Raw genomic sequence first — 15,129 nt, forward strand, 5'->3', positions numbered from 1 at the left:
ATATATATACATACATACATATATATATATACATACATACATATATATATATACATACATACACACATATATATATACATACATACATATATATATACATACATACATACATACATATATATATATATATACATATATATACATATACACATATATATATATATATACACACATACATACATACATACACATACATATACATATACATACACATATACACATACACATATACACATACACATACATATATATATATATATATATATATATACATCTCCTGCCTAGTTAATGACACCATAGGCCTAATATTTTAGGCCTGACTTAGATTTCAGCAGATGGGTTACTCAGTCACAACAATAACGGATATCCCATCTGCCGAAATATAAATCCATAGGACATTTTAGGAAGTGCAGGAAATGTGAATATTGTACTTGCCAAGCCATTAACACAACTTTGTCTGACCCTTGTCAAACAGGTCCTAAACGATTATGATGTTAGGGTAAATGCTTGTCATTACATATCAGTGAACATTTAGTATGCCTACAAAATCTCTTCTGTTGAAGGTTTTACACCAAATTCTCTCAACCTCGTTGTTTGTTTTACTTTACTTTACTACGCTATTTTAACTGTTGCAATTTATAATGCAATGTTTCCTCTGTTCTAGCGCTCTGATACCTATGGGTAAAGCAAGCGCTTTATAATCCTTTTGATGTACCTTCTTTCTTTACAGAAAATTTCCTCTCAATTTCCGGGAATCTCTCAGGCCTCATGAGTTTCCCTTGCCCACTTCTGCTGGGAAGCCGGCCAGGAACTAGGGGGTTTGGTTTGACGAGAGTCTTTCTTTCTCATACCATATCAAGAAATTGGCCGGCAACTGCTTTGGTCTTCTAAAGACTCTGAGGAAGTATTTTCCTCTCCTTCCCCAGGCAGCAAGAGAAACGGTCACCAGTGCAATTATTTTGCCCAGGCTATGCAAATGCTGTTTACATAGGCATTCCGGGATATTTGTTGAAAAAGCTACAGGTGGTCCAAAACCCGGCTGCTAGACTTTTTGGGCATCTCCACCAGGATCAGTGTGCGTCATCATCTGCGATCCCTGCATTGGCTGCCTGTGGCAGAACGGGTGAAGTTCAAATCACTGGCTTTGGCCCACCGAGCTTTGCACGGTCTCGGTCCATCCTACCTACAAAAACGGTTCTCTTTCTATGTACTATCTAGAAACCTGGGCTCTTCCTCCCATCGCCTTGTTCAGGTTCCCCGATTTAAATACCAGAGGCTTGGTGGCAGTTCAATGGCAAGGAAGGCCACTGTTGCTTGGAACGCACTACCTTTTGCCTTACGTAACATTCAAGATCCAGCAATATTTAAAACAAAAACCTTGAAAACCCATCTTTTCGCATAAACAGACTTTCTCTCCGTTCTCTTTTCTTAGGCATCACGCCGGGACACTCGTGAGTATTAATGCGCACTATAAATTAAAATAACATAACATCAAAGGGAAAATCTCGGAGACGCTGCTGAACATTCTCAGGAAAACTGCGATCCCGCAGCCAAGCATGGCAAAGCAGAGCAACTGACCTGGTCATAGCCACAGAGACAGCTGTGTCCATGGCTGATCGAATCAAAACTTTTATCAGCTCACGACCATCGTGGAGTATCTGTGGAGTATCAGAGTCAGGTCAGCCAGAGGGCCTTCCGGAAGAGAGGGAAAGAGGCGCTCAACCAAGTCCCAGAGGGCGAAAGTAGCCCATGCAAACACACAGGATGTGTTCAAGGACTGAAGGCCAGAGCTCGCAGATGCAAACATTTGTCTACCACATGTATCCAACTCCCTAGCTGGTGGAAGTATCAGAGGAAAAGACGACGGCAGCAAAGCTGAAGCTGCCAGGACTACAAGCCCTTGAGCCCTAGGGTGTAGGGACAGACAGACGGGGTCATCTGGAGCAGGGCGTTGACTATGTGCGATAGCACGTTCCACAGGCTCTCCAGAGGAGGGCCTTGCCTAGGTCCCCAGAAGAATGTCGTACAATGATGTAACAAAAGGCAGCAAGGGATTGACATCCGCATTGCCCTGGTGGAGCAGATCCAACAAGGGACTGGAAGGTAGAGACACAGAAGAAGACTGGAACTCTAATATGTCTGCAGCTATATGAACAACTCGTGCAAACGCTGACTAGCCTCCATGGCCATTCTAGGTGGCAACTGCAGAACATAATTAGGGGACGGTTGCAGGCTAACACATCCACCAAAGGCCACAGGCTCTGTAGCCCAAGGAGGGCCAAGGGCCTGCAATTGCTCCACATCAACATGATCTGAAGAACGCGTAAGCAACACTGGGGAATTGTATGATGTTACTATGCAATCATTTAGATCGAGGTACATTACATCGCTGTTTTTACAACTCAAGTCGCTACAACGACTTGCGCTGTAGGGTGCTGGACTTAGGAATAGTATGATTTACTATTCCAACTCCAGCCTACGTACAGTAGGGAAGGTGTTAGAATAGTATATCACACTATTCCTTGGTCTAGAGCGCCCTCCAGTGCAAGTCGTGGTAACGACATGTGTTGTAAAAGCAGCAATGTAAATGTATTGTGGTGTTTTGACCGCGTTGTTAAGGTCGATTCCGCACTGGGGTTGGTGGGGAGGAATAACCCGGGGTATCATCCACCATCAGCAAATGAGGAAATGACGTCAATGACGTCGAGATGGTGCCGCATCGACATTGACGAGCACCAAAGGAGACCAAGTTGACTGGTGTCGGGACGGCGTCGACTCAACATCCACCGCCATGGGACACTGCGGTGCGGGACGGCGTCAACTCCGAGACAAGTCCATTACTGCTGACACAGACGTCATCGCAGAGAGCCCCACAGGGCTGTGCCATTACGCCGTATGTGGACTGCAGTCCAATGTTTGAATGGGAAGCCCCACCGGGCCGACTCCAGACTTCGGGGCGACTCCTGAACCTGAGTCAGGGTACTCTAGTGGTGCAGAGGGCAAACACGCTAGCGAGCTCCCAGTCTGAGTCCCTACCATCTCTGTGGGGTCTGAAGGCACACCAGGGAGAGGGATAGACCCAAAGATGGCCTGAAAAGCCTTGTAATAGGCTTCCTTCTGGGTCCTAGTCACCCCAACCCCAGGAAATGGGGGGTAGAGGGGGTCGACTTGGAGCAGAGGCCACCAACGTCACGACTACCTGAGGCCAACGGCCTCCATGACTACTTCTTGTGCTTACCTGAGGAAGGCGAGCGACAGCCTCTGGAACGACTGAGTGACCTTCCCTAAACAGGAGCCTCAGCTCGAGATGGAGACTGGCAACGCTTGGACTCCAAACGGGACATCTGGGCAGACAGCAATTTCATCTTACGTTCCCACAGGGACTTCCGCTTCAGCTTCCGACAGAAGTCACACTCCACAGAGTCCTGGTGCTCATCAAAGCACCACATACAAATCACCTGTGTATCCGCTGAAATCTGCCGCGTACAGGTCTCATAGGACTTAAAGCCTGAAGGCATCGGAACACTGTTCCCAGACATGAAAAGGCATCAGTAAGGCCTAAGAAACAGAAACAGGCCAGAGGAACCGCTTCTATCGGATCTGCGCAGCAGGCGCGGAAATGAAGAGAAACTGACTTCAGCGTACTGGGAGGGACTTATATGGCTCCACTGATGTCATATCTGTGGACGACGTCAGGGCGGACCCATGCGATGCCATCCCCCGGCGGCAAAGGTACTGCTGAAAAATCTAGGGAACCAGTCTGGCGCCCGAAGGATATTCTACGTTAAGGAATCTGCAGCTAAATGTCTATCAGATAAGTAATTTTTACTGTTTATTGCCAAAGTTTACAAACCTGTAACAAAACCAAGTTAATGTCAAATGCATATTCGTGATACTATGCTTCTGAGAGTAAGATTGTGCCTATGATTTGGTTCTAGAAATAAAATAACACGAAATAATATTTTTATACAAACAAGGTGGTCCGAGTTCAGTCTATGAATGTGTGACGTCATTTCTTGCCTGAGTGTGTACAATAAATGCTTAGCACTACCCTCTGATAAAGCCTTACTGCTCTCCCACACTACCACAAATAGAGATTAAGGTGTTATCTACTTTTACCTCTGCCTACATTATACCTTACTTTGGTATAGCCTATTCAGAGGCAGCTTCCCACATACGATGATCACATTGGTCTTCGAGATCCTTCTGCAAGGGTCGCAATTTCAATCTGGCATTGGGAATTATGATGATGCAATTTGGCATCAACCCCAGGAGAGAGGTAATCTGCCAGAATGGCGGCTGAAGGGGTGAGAGGAAGATGGCTGCACTTCATGGTGATAATGATAGCCTCTCTTCAGAAGGACACACTCTTCCTACCTTGGAGTCCAGTAACACGTCCAGATATTGTATGCTTTGGGTCAGCTGATGAACCGACTTGGCAAAGTTGACGTGGAGACCCAGTTGCTGAAGCAAGTCTAGAGATATCTGATAATGGTCTCATGAGCACTGAGGAGAATAACTCTTTTGCAGCCAGTCGTCCAAGTAAGGATAGATGAACAGCCCTTGGCGATGAAAGGCCACTGCTACCATGGCCATGCATTTGGTATAGGCTCGTGGGGCCTACTTTAGTTCAAAAGGTATCACTTCGTATTGGTAATACTTGGCTCCTACCATGAAGAGTAGAAACGTCTGAAGTTTTGGGTTGATTGGCACGTGGAAATACACATCCTGCAGGTCTATCGAGCACATCCAGTCTCCCTGGTGGAGGTGAGGATATATTTGATGGAGAGCCAGCATGCATAATTTCTCTCTGCAGGTGGCTTTGTTCAGAAGATGCAAGTCCAATATCGGTCTGAATTCTACTTTGGGACCTTTCTTTAGCACCATAAAATATTGAGAGTGCACTCCCTTTCCTCTGTGTTAAGGGGGGAATTTCCACTTTAGCAGAATTTTGTAGTAGAGTAGAAATTTCTTGTTACAGTAGTTTTAACTGGTGGCAGACAGATTTTACTGGAGGAATTGCTGGGGTGGATGACGAAACTGCAGAGAGTACTCGTTTTGCAGCGTATTCAAAACCCACCGATCTTTTGTAATGTTGCGCCACTCTTGAAGATGATTGGCACACTTCCCCCCCCCCCCCCCCCCCCCCCGCCCCCACTGGAGTGAAGAACGGTGACTGAGGAAGCAATTGTTCATTGCTGCGCAGGTGTCTTTGTAGAGGTAGAGGTCTGGCATGGCCACGTGTAGAGCGGCGACCTTGGTAGATCACTTTGGGTTGATGTTGCTGCTAAAATTAAGACCATTGAGGGACTTGATCCTCAGATGATCGGGCCTGCGATCGTTTGGCCTGTACCTACAATGGAAATCTTTTCTCTTTTCCAGACCCATCACCTTCAGAGTGTCGAGTTCCGCCTTCATCTTGGCTATTTTGTCATCTGTATGGGATCCAAAGAGTGAATTACCTGTAAAGGGCAAATTCAAAATGTATTATTGGGCTTCTGGCTTAAGTGCAGTAAGTCTGAGCTAAGACATATTCCATGGGCATAAGCATGTGCTGTGAGGGTTGCACTATCTGCTGCTGCACTAATCATCTGGTTCGCTACTAGGCCTCCTTTCTGGAGCACTTCCTCAAAATCCTGCCGATCTTCCTTGGACAATTTGTCTTTGAACCTTTCAAGCGAGTTCCATATGGACCTATCGTAGCACCCCAAGAGGCTGATGCACTGGACACCTTTAAGAAAGAAGCAGAGGAGCCACACACTTTTCTACCCCATATTATGTACTCCGGGGTCCCTGTACATGGGCGAGAATATTCAGTAGATATGACTAGTGATTAATATCCTCTAAAAGAGATCTGTATACACACATTTATAATGAATGCAAAATCAATCTTTAATTTAATAGAAAAGTGGATCTACTTTGCGGGGGCGAAGGCCATGTTGCAAACATAAATAAATGCCATAGAAATTGTTGCCATGGCAAGTAACCTACCCCACAATGTCTTATCTATGAGTTTTCAAGAAATGCATGAACCATCATAAAATATTGCCATTGATCCACCACGAGTCAAAAGACTGTTTTTCCAAATAAAGTTGCATACCTCCACTCTACATCTAAATCTTCACTCATGCTGGAGTCATCCTCTAGATTGTTGTTTCCATCCAACATGAAAAATCCTGGGTGGACAAACTGGCTGACAGGCTCATTCTCCTCATCACTGCTGCTTTCAATTTCTTCATGATAACGAAGCCATGGAATCTCCCCTGCTTCTAAGGATGGCTGCTCTCTATGACAGAAAAATATTTCAGCATAAGTGGCACATACAAGGCTTGTTAAGAGACCTGAAGCACCTTACAGACTAGATTTTTAGCCACTCGACAAGTCAAAGTTACCTGCAAGAGGATTTTGGTGTAAGAAATAGAACTCAATAAGACAATGGGAGAAGAAGCGAGGGAAACAAAAAACAGGTCACACACTGATTTCAGTATTAGCAGACTAATGCACAGCATGTGAATAAAAAATAATTCACTTGCAAAACCATCATGGTCTGTAGCCCTGAAGGCGCAATTAGTTCCCAGAACTATAGCCAGTGTGCAGGGCAGACTTACTAACACTTTAAATATTCATTTGTATAACCAAAAGCAATGAACTGGCTGGAAGACAACCCATTTGGCACCACTTAAAACTAGAACTTCAATAACTGAGCAAAAAATGCAGAATAAAGATAACAGTCTGCTTGTCCAAAGGCTCCCCTTTTGCCAAGTCACAGAATGCCAGATAGTTGGTTCCATTCATTCTGTCAGACAGTGTCAATGCTCAGTTCAATTAGTTGGCCACCTGTAATACTTATTTTCTCAGATGGGTATGACAGTGTACAGTAGGAGAATGCCTTCCAGAAGTGTACAGCGAATAATAAAGAAGATGTAACCTCCATAGGATGAGTCAGTCCCGGTCTGTCAGAGGAGTGCCTGGGTATACCTTTGATAATTTGGATGGCAGTTTTCAGGGTGTTCTTTGGTGGAAACATTGGGACTAGCAAGCAAGGCGCTTCCACCCAGTGAAGAATCAAGGCTTACATGGCGGTCCTGAATTCTGTGTAAAAGTAAGCCTTTATGTTCTGAAGGAGCTACCATGCAGTCTGAGTTTATATAGCTATGAATGCTCTGCACTAGATGTTGCTAATGATGATGGAATCCAGGGATGTGATGTGAATCCTTTGAGGTACCTATCAGTGAGCCATTCCCGGACGGGAGTTTATGTAGGAATGTGTGAAGAAAATAAAATCAACATAGGCCCAGCTTAAAATAGGCACTGTGCTTCTGTGCTTGGACGACTGTGGCAGTCCACTGATGAAGATGATGATGGTGACAAACATTTAGATGCACTTATCTGTCATAGGTATACTGGTGGATTTAATGCCAGTTGGCTAGAAGTACCCAGGAGCTTTGATTTCCACACAATAAGACATGAGTAGTACGAAGAGTGCTGGAAAAGCAGGAGTTCTGATGTGAAGGCTTGTGTGTGTGATGGTGTTTGTGGGTGAGGGGAAGCATACGAACGAGTGCAAGTGTTGGTCATTGTAATCGGTTCCTTAACCCAGCAAGGAACCTGTACAACTGGACCTGAATTTCAATTACTTTACTGATGGCTCTAGAAGGTATTCGTCCTAATTACGAAGACATTATATTAGCGCTCGTTTTAAAGGGAATGTCTGAACAGCTAATTTCACTGTCTTTATTTCATTACATTTTCATTTAAACGTGTAGTCCATTACAAGAAAAGGAGTTCCCTTTTCACGCTGTGCTTTACAGCTGGTCTACTTGTAGTGATGCGCCAAGGTTTTCTGGGAGGAAAGTGTACAATTGCACAAGAAATGTCAAACATTGAGCATTTGGCCCCTAATGCGATTCTCTTCGTTCACGAGTTGCTCATAGCACTACCGCAGGAGTAAGGTTTAAGAAATAGGCACAGTATGCTCCTTTATCTTTTACAGATGCAAGTAGGGCCTGCACGAGTCACAATGCGATTTCCACTACCTGGTATGTGAATGGAATAAACATGCATTACAAGAAGGCTTGCATCGAATGTAGCAAAGACAAACGTGGTCTGCCTATATAACTTCTGCTGCATTAAAGGCTTGCATGCATTTGTCGTTATAAAGAACACACCACTGATTTGTGTCTGAAAACCGCATGACAGTGTGCAGCAGGAGTTGTAATGACCATGGGGTCAATTAATGCTTACAATGACCTTAAAGTGCTATTCATGCCATGTGCATATGTGCTTCCACCTCTGTGGAATGTATCTGAGGGCAGGCATAAAAGCCCCTATCACTACCCGCAGGCCCTATAGTGCAAGGGTGGGGCATATGCATTCCCATGCTGGCAGGGTCCACTCACTTATGGTGTCAGTGCAAGCAGGACAAACAATGAATGATAATTACGGTCCACTGATTACAGCCTGTTTTTGGGGGACGTGCAAGGCGGTGACGAAGAAAGTTGCAATATACTTGATTAATTACTGCTGATAAACAGGTGTCCCTGTGAAAAGGCATGCAGTATGTCCGTCGCTATGCAAGGTATGGGGAGAAAAGTGCGAAAGAGAGAGAAACAACTAAAGATTAAGAGAAATGGCAAAAGGACAGGGACATGACAGTACAGTAAGACCAAAGAGAGAGAGAAAGGTGAGGAAAAAAAACTCACTATGAAAAAAAAGATAAAGGAGGGGAGAGAGAGAGAGAGAAAGAGAGAGAGAAAGAGAGAGAGGAAGAGAGAGAGAAAGAGAGAGAGAAAGAGAGAGAGAAAGAGAAAGAGAGAAAGAGAAAGAGAGAAAGAGAGAAAGAGAAAGAGAGAAAGAGAGAAAGAGAGAGCGAGATAAAGAGAGAGACAGAAAGAGAGAAAGAGAGAGCGAGATAAAGAGAGAGACAGAAAGAGAGAAAGAGAGAGCGAGAGAAAGAGCGAAAGAGAAAGAGAAAGAGAGCGAGAGAGCGAGAGAGCGAGAGAGCGAGAGAGCGAGAGAGCGAGAGAGCGCGAGTGCGAGAGAGCGAGAGAGAGCGAGAGAGAGCGAGAGAGAGCGAGAGAGAGCGAGAGAGAGCGAGAGAGAGCGAGAGAGAGAGAGAGAGAGCGAGAGAGAGAGAGAGAGAGAAAAACAGGCTAAGACGAGGCAATTCCCAAAGCGACAGCTTGAAGAAAAATGAGCGAGAAATCAAGAGGAAAAGAAAATAAGTTACTTACCTGCAACTGCAGTTATCTAGTATTGGTATCTTTCATAGATGTACATGCTTGAATCATTCCCCGTTGACAAAGTGGGAGTCCCATGGTACCATAAACAAGCCTGGGAGTCCCAGGGTACCATAATCAAGTCAATGATAAAAGTATTATAGGCTACAATGGCCCTAGACCATCAGATTAATAACCTATGTACTTTTTAAAAAAGGACCACAATTTAAAATATAACCAATCAACTGCTAGCACCCTTCAGAACACTCCCAAGAGAGACTGAGTCCCTTAGATTTTCCAGCACAAGTGTGAGTAATATTCCAGTCATAAGGGAAGCCACTCAGGAGAGGAGGGTGGGGTGGGTTGCATGCGGATCTATGTAAGATACTAATAACGGATAATTGCAGTTACAGATAAGTAACTTATTTACTTATTTAGTATTGGGGTATCTTTCATTGATTTGCATGCTTGAATAACAGTAGCAAGCTGTATTATGATAAATGTAATTACCCTTAGAGGTGGTGGAATACACATATCCACATAAATAAACATACAAACATCTTCATTATCGACATTGAGATTAAAAAGGTTTATGTATAAACATTGTCCTTCGTAAAATTATATATATATACACACCAATGTCAGGAAACATTTAACATCTTGAACATAATGAAGAAAAACCTACTTAAAGAGGCTCCACTTATTGGAATAGATGCCGTAAACCCCCTGGCCCACATCTGGGCAGTATGCTGCGCGGATTTCAGGCAGTAGTGCTATGTGAACGTGTGGGTTTGCTTCACATCGCAGCGCAGCGCAGCAGATTTTCTCTAGTGGAATGCCTACAAGCAGAGCAGCCGAAGTGGGGACTGCTCTTGTCGAATGAGCTTAAGCCCTTCTCGCTAAACGTTTGCCTGCTTTGACGGGGCAAATTTGAATTGCTGCCAAGATCCATCTAACAATTGTTGGTTTTGTCACTGCGGTGACCTGACGAGGCCACAAATAGCTGGTCAGTTTTGCAGATGCTCCTGGTTCTTTGTAGATAGAATTGGAGACATTGTTTAATGTCCAAAGAGTTCAGAACCTTTTCAGCCGGCATTAACGAATTGGGCAGAAAGACCAAAGGACAACAGGCTTATTGAGGTGAAATTGTGAAGGAACTTTTGGGATGATTTTAGGATTTGCCCCGAGAACCACAGAGTCATTTGTGAAGCGAAGCAACGTTTCTTTAGTGGTAAAAGCCTGCATCTCACTAACCCTTCTGGTAGATGTGAGAGAGAGAGGAGAAGAACAACTTTCCACAAGAGAAATATAAGGTCAGTTCGATGAATGGGCTCGAAAGGTTGCGAGACAACCACATTAAGATGTCATTCTGGCAGAGGTGCTCTCACTGAAGGGAATGTTTGGAATAACACTTTCATGGATTGCTTAACAGATCTTGTAGAACAGAGAGACAAAGCCATAGAAGAATGTCTATATCGAGAGATTGCAGAGAGGTGGACCTTAACAGATGCATAGACCAGGCTTGACTTAGCCAGGGAGCGGAGATAAGGTAAGATCTATTCTTGAGAAGAGCGGCATGGATGCAGATTGTTCTCTTGCCACCAAATGCAGAATCATTTCCATTTTAACTTGTATGTCTTGTTGATGCCGACTGCTCTCGTCCAAGAGAGAATATCTCTGCATTCCTGAACGATCTTTAGGTCCTAAAAATCATAGAATTCCAGAGCCACGCAAGCAATTGAAGAGATGCTGGCTCCGGGTGACACATCCGGCCTGTTCATAGTCAGAAGAGATGGTGTTGGTGGAAAGCGAATGGGTTTGTCCTCCAAGAGGTGAAGCTCCAAAAACCAGTGGTGCCTGGGCCACTTAGGGGTAATCAGCAGGAGATGACAGTGTTCAGCCTTCAACTTGACGAGGACCTTGGGAATCAGTGGGATGGGGGAAAAAGCATATGCATATATATATATATATCCCGGCATCACCTCACGATCTTGGGAAAGGGAATCTGCTGGCATAAAACGGGCATCTGGTATTTCTGTCCATAGCGAAGAGGTCCAGCGCTTGTTTCCCCCAGCCCCAATCTCAAGAACGCCTCATCTAGCCAGTTCCCACTCGTGGCAACTGTCCTTTGTCCTACTGAGAGCATCTGCAAGAGTACTGTGCAGTCCCGGAACATGTTCAGCTCTTAGGGATCTCCTGTGATCCATGAGCCAAAGCTAGTGGGCTGCTTGGGAGTCAAGAGATTTTGTTTCTCCCGGTTTGTTGATGTAAGAAATGCTGGTCGGGTTGTCCATACAAACCAGCACTGGCTCCATCTACTGGGGCCATGCACTTGGTGAATATCCAAGAAGCGGATTTCAGGCCGAAGGGGAGGGCCTTGAATTGGTAATGGGCTCCAGCAATGGTGAATCTGAGGTATCTTCGATGCTTGGGGTGGATGGGTATATGAAAATAAGCATCTTCCAGCTAGAGAGGTCCTATAATCTCCACTGTTGAGGCGCTGAAGGAGGTTTGAGAGTGTAATCATCCTGAAGGTATTCCTAAGGAATTTGTTGAGTTTCTTGAGATCTAAAATAGGTCTCTTCTCACCCTGATTTCTTGCATACGAAGAAAAAAGGGAGCACAATCCTCCTCCCTTTGAGCCACAGGAACCTTCTCTATTGCTCCTTTGGAGCAATAGAGAAGGTTCTCTCTCTCTCATTCCAGTAAGTGAAGACAAGGGGGGTTAAGCTCCCCTGGGCGGAGTGTTTGGCGGTTGTTCTGTAAACTCCAGGGTATGGCCATAGGTGAATAAATCAAATACTCATCTGTTCGTTGTGGTGTTCTGTCACTGAAGGACATGGTAAGAGATTTTCACACCAACTGGACGGGAGGTGGTAATAAGCGATACCTGACTGAGGTCACTGCTTGCGACTTGTGTTGCGGCTCTGAGACAGTGGTCTTCTGCTGGAGCCCTGTCTGGAGAAACTCGCTGTAGATGGTTGCCAATATAATGGCTGCTGATAATCCTGTCTATACTGTGGCTGATATGGCTGGAACTGCTCGAAGCGTTGGTATGCACCTATACCACTTACAAGAATATGTCTACGTGCTCCGCGAAAGGGCAACTTCCGATACCAGGATGCCAAGAGATCTGGCGGTATCAGTTCCTATCTGGATGGCGAGCAAGGAGTCATCAATATGCTTTCTGAACAAAGTATCGCCATCATAAGCCTAGTCCAGGATCTTAGATTGGACTTCAGGTCCTAATGAGGTCTCCGTAAGACCGCTGCACAAGCTAGTTGCCTAAAGCTGGTAGTGGCTATATCAATGCAAAAATCAATAAAGGATTCTGGTCCTTAATCAGTAAGGCTGGACCAAACTATAAGCACAATAACAAAAAGCATTGCCAGTACTGATATATTATTCTAAAATTCACTCAAACGCAATCACTCATGACACTCATAGTGATTGGAAAAATTAAGCCAATATTTTTATTTTATTTTAAATACACTTAATTTTCAAAAATGTCCTTGTTTTTTCTTTTGGCAAAGGTCAAGTGTCTGAAAGGACAATGATGTAGTGGTTTAAAAGGAGCACACATAAGGTAAGTTAAGACCAGATTCAAGCCCCACTGGGGAACTACAAAAGGAATAGGAGGAAAGAGGTGAGTAATGCCCTTAAGAAATCTATTTACAATAGGGGACTTGAAAACAGAAGGCTGATCAGAAGGCCAAAAAAGCCGAAATGGCTGAAAGATAGCATTTAAGGGTGCCCAGAGCAGAGACCTGCTGGGCCAAAGAAAGAATGAAGAGAGGAACCTCTGAAAGAGGCAAAAAGGGGATCCTCAGCCTGTGCTGCACACCATGCCACAAACTTGTTCCATCTACAGGCTTATACCGTTTTAGTGGATGGATGCCTAGCTGCCAAGATGATATTACCGACTTCGGTAGGAAGGTCAAAATCTGTCAACTATTGCCGCTCAATCTTCACAGAAGGAGGTGGAGGCTGGACAGCTTTGAACAGAGGACCATCCCCTGCTGCTGCGACAGAAGATCCTCCCGAAGAGGCAGTCTGATTGAAGGATCGATGGCCATGTTCTAGGGCTCGGGACACCAGATTCTTCGTGACCAATCCAGAGCCGCTAGAATGACTTGGGGCCAGTCGTGCTTGATTTTCTTCAGCACTCTGGGCAGAAGTGGTATCGGCAGAAAGGAGCATAGGAGACCTCAATTCAACTCGCAACCAAAAGCGCCGCAGAGCGAGTGCTGCCTTGGAAATTCCAACGCGTAGAACTGCTGACATTGCACAGATCTAACCAAGGCTCTCCCAACTGCCAAAAGAGACCTTGCACCACGTCGGAGTGAAGACGCCATCGTGATCCATCATGCGCTGTTGGCTGAGTTTGTCCACCCCATCGATCAAGGAACCTGCTAGGTGTTGAACCACCAGGGACGTGACCTGATGTACCAGCCACATATAGAGGTGGAGAACCTCTTGACATAGGGTCCACGACCCCACCCGCTGTGTTTGTTGCAGTACCACATGGCGGTGGCGTCTGTGAACACCTGAACTACTCTTCCCAGAAGGAAGGAATGCTTTTAGTGCAAGAAGGATCGCCCAGAGCTCCAGAAGGTTGATGTGGAGCCCGGACTCCGCCGGAGACCAGAGGCCTCTGATCTCCACTTCTCCCATGTGGCCGCCCCATCCCAGAAGTGACACATCTGAGTCTGGTTGGGGAAGGGAAGGGATCTGCTGTTGACCCAATCCTGGTTTGTTAGCCACCACTGCAATTGGTGTGCAGTGCCCTCCGGGATCTGGATGACATTGGAAAGAACCCCATCCCCTGATGCTGTACCCACTGGTACTTCAAGTCCCAAATGTGGAAATAAGCATCCTGCAAGTCCAACGCTACCATCCAGTCTCCAGGGTCGAGGGCAGACAGGACATGAGCAAATGTCAACATTTTGAACTTCTCCTTCCGGAGGAAGCGGTTGCGTCCTGAAAACCAAGACGCAGGCCTTTGTTCTACTTGGGCACCAGGAAGTAGTGGGAGTAACAGCGACTACCTACTTCTGGGACAGGGACTCGCTCAATAGCTCCCTTGGCCAAGAGAGACTTAACTTTCTGACAGAGAAGGGCCAAGTGATCCTCGGACATGCGATGGAGTGTTGGTTGCATGGTGGGAGGGGGCAGTCTCGAAGAAGAGGGAGTAGCCCATTCGTAAAATCTGCAAAACCCACCTGTCCGACCTGGTGTTGTGCCAGTGGGGATGGTGAATGTGGACCTTGCTGCCCACTGGCAACTGGTGGCCCTGATATGTCGTACTAGGAAGGCTTAGAGGATGCTGCAGAGGGGGCACAGGTGGACTGGCCCACCCACTGGCCCCCAGACCCACTGCATTGGGTCCCACGTCCACGGCCCAGCAGAGGCTGGGTAGCTTGCACCGCCTGTTATGCTGGATTGAACGTGGTGGGGCACCCCTTCAGTAGCTACAAAAGGGGCAGTGAGGCCCAAGAATCTGGCCGTAGCTCTAGAATCCTTGAAGCGATCAAGCGCATGTCGCCTTGTCACCAAACAGACGACGGCCATCAAATTGCATGTCCAAAAGTATCGATTGGACATCCCCAGAAAAGCCAGTGGCTCTCAGCCAGGCAAAGCTTCTTAGGACTACTGACGTAGGAATCGTTCTCCCCAGCGGTGTCCAGCCCACAGCGGACGGCAAACTTTGCAGCAACTCTCCCAACTGCAAACCCAGGCCTCCTCCGGGCACTGTGGCAGCACCTGCGTAAATGTATCCCACACTGAGTAGGGTGTTGGGAGAGGAAAACGGGGGCGCATGGGGCCTGGCAGTGGGGTCAGGCAATCATCCTACCCACAGGAGCCCCTGTGCTAGGCCTGGAACAAGTGCCTAGTCGGATGTCTGTGAGGG

At 46.0% G+C, this 15,129-nt stretch overlaps 1 protein-coding gene across 3 annotated transcripts in view; it reads right to left on the bottom strand.

Annotated features, from left to right (window-relative positions):
* Nucleotides 1-15,129, bottom strand: part of PJA2 (praja ring finger ubiquitin ligase 2) — a 201,481-nt gene that overhangs the window by 66,728 nt on the left and 119,624 nt on the right. For all 3 annotated transcript variants that reach the window (XM_086961006.1, XM_086961007.1, XM_086961005.1), the window contains one exon: nucleotides 6,101-6,286. In XM_086961006.1, the coding sequence (XP_086817132.1) occupies nucleotides 6,101-6,286 (186 nt within the window). The remainder of the gene's footprint in view (nucleotides 1-6,100; nucleotides 6,287-15,129) is intronic.

This window comes from Lissotriton vulgaris, chromosome 3_1 (assembly GCF_964263255.1).
Source record: "Lissotriton vulgaris chromosome 3_1, aLisVul1.2, whole genome shotgun sequence".
NCBI lineage: Eukaryota > Metazoa > Chordata > Amphibia > Caudata > Salamandridae > Lissotriton > Lissotriton vulgaris.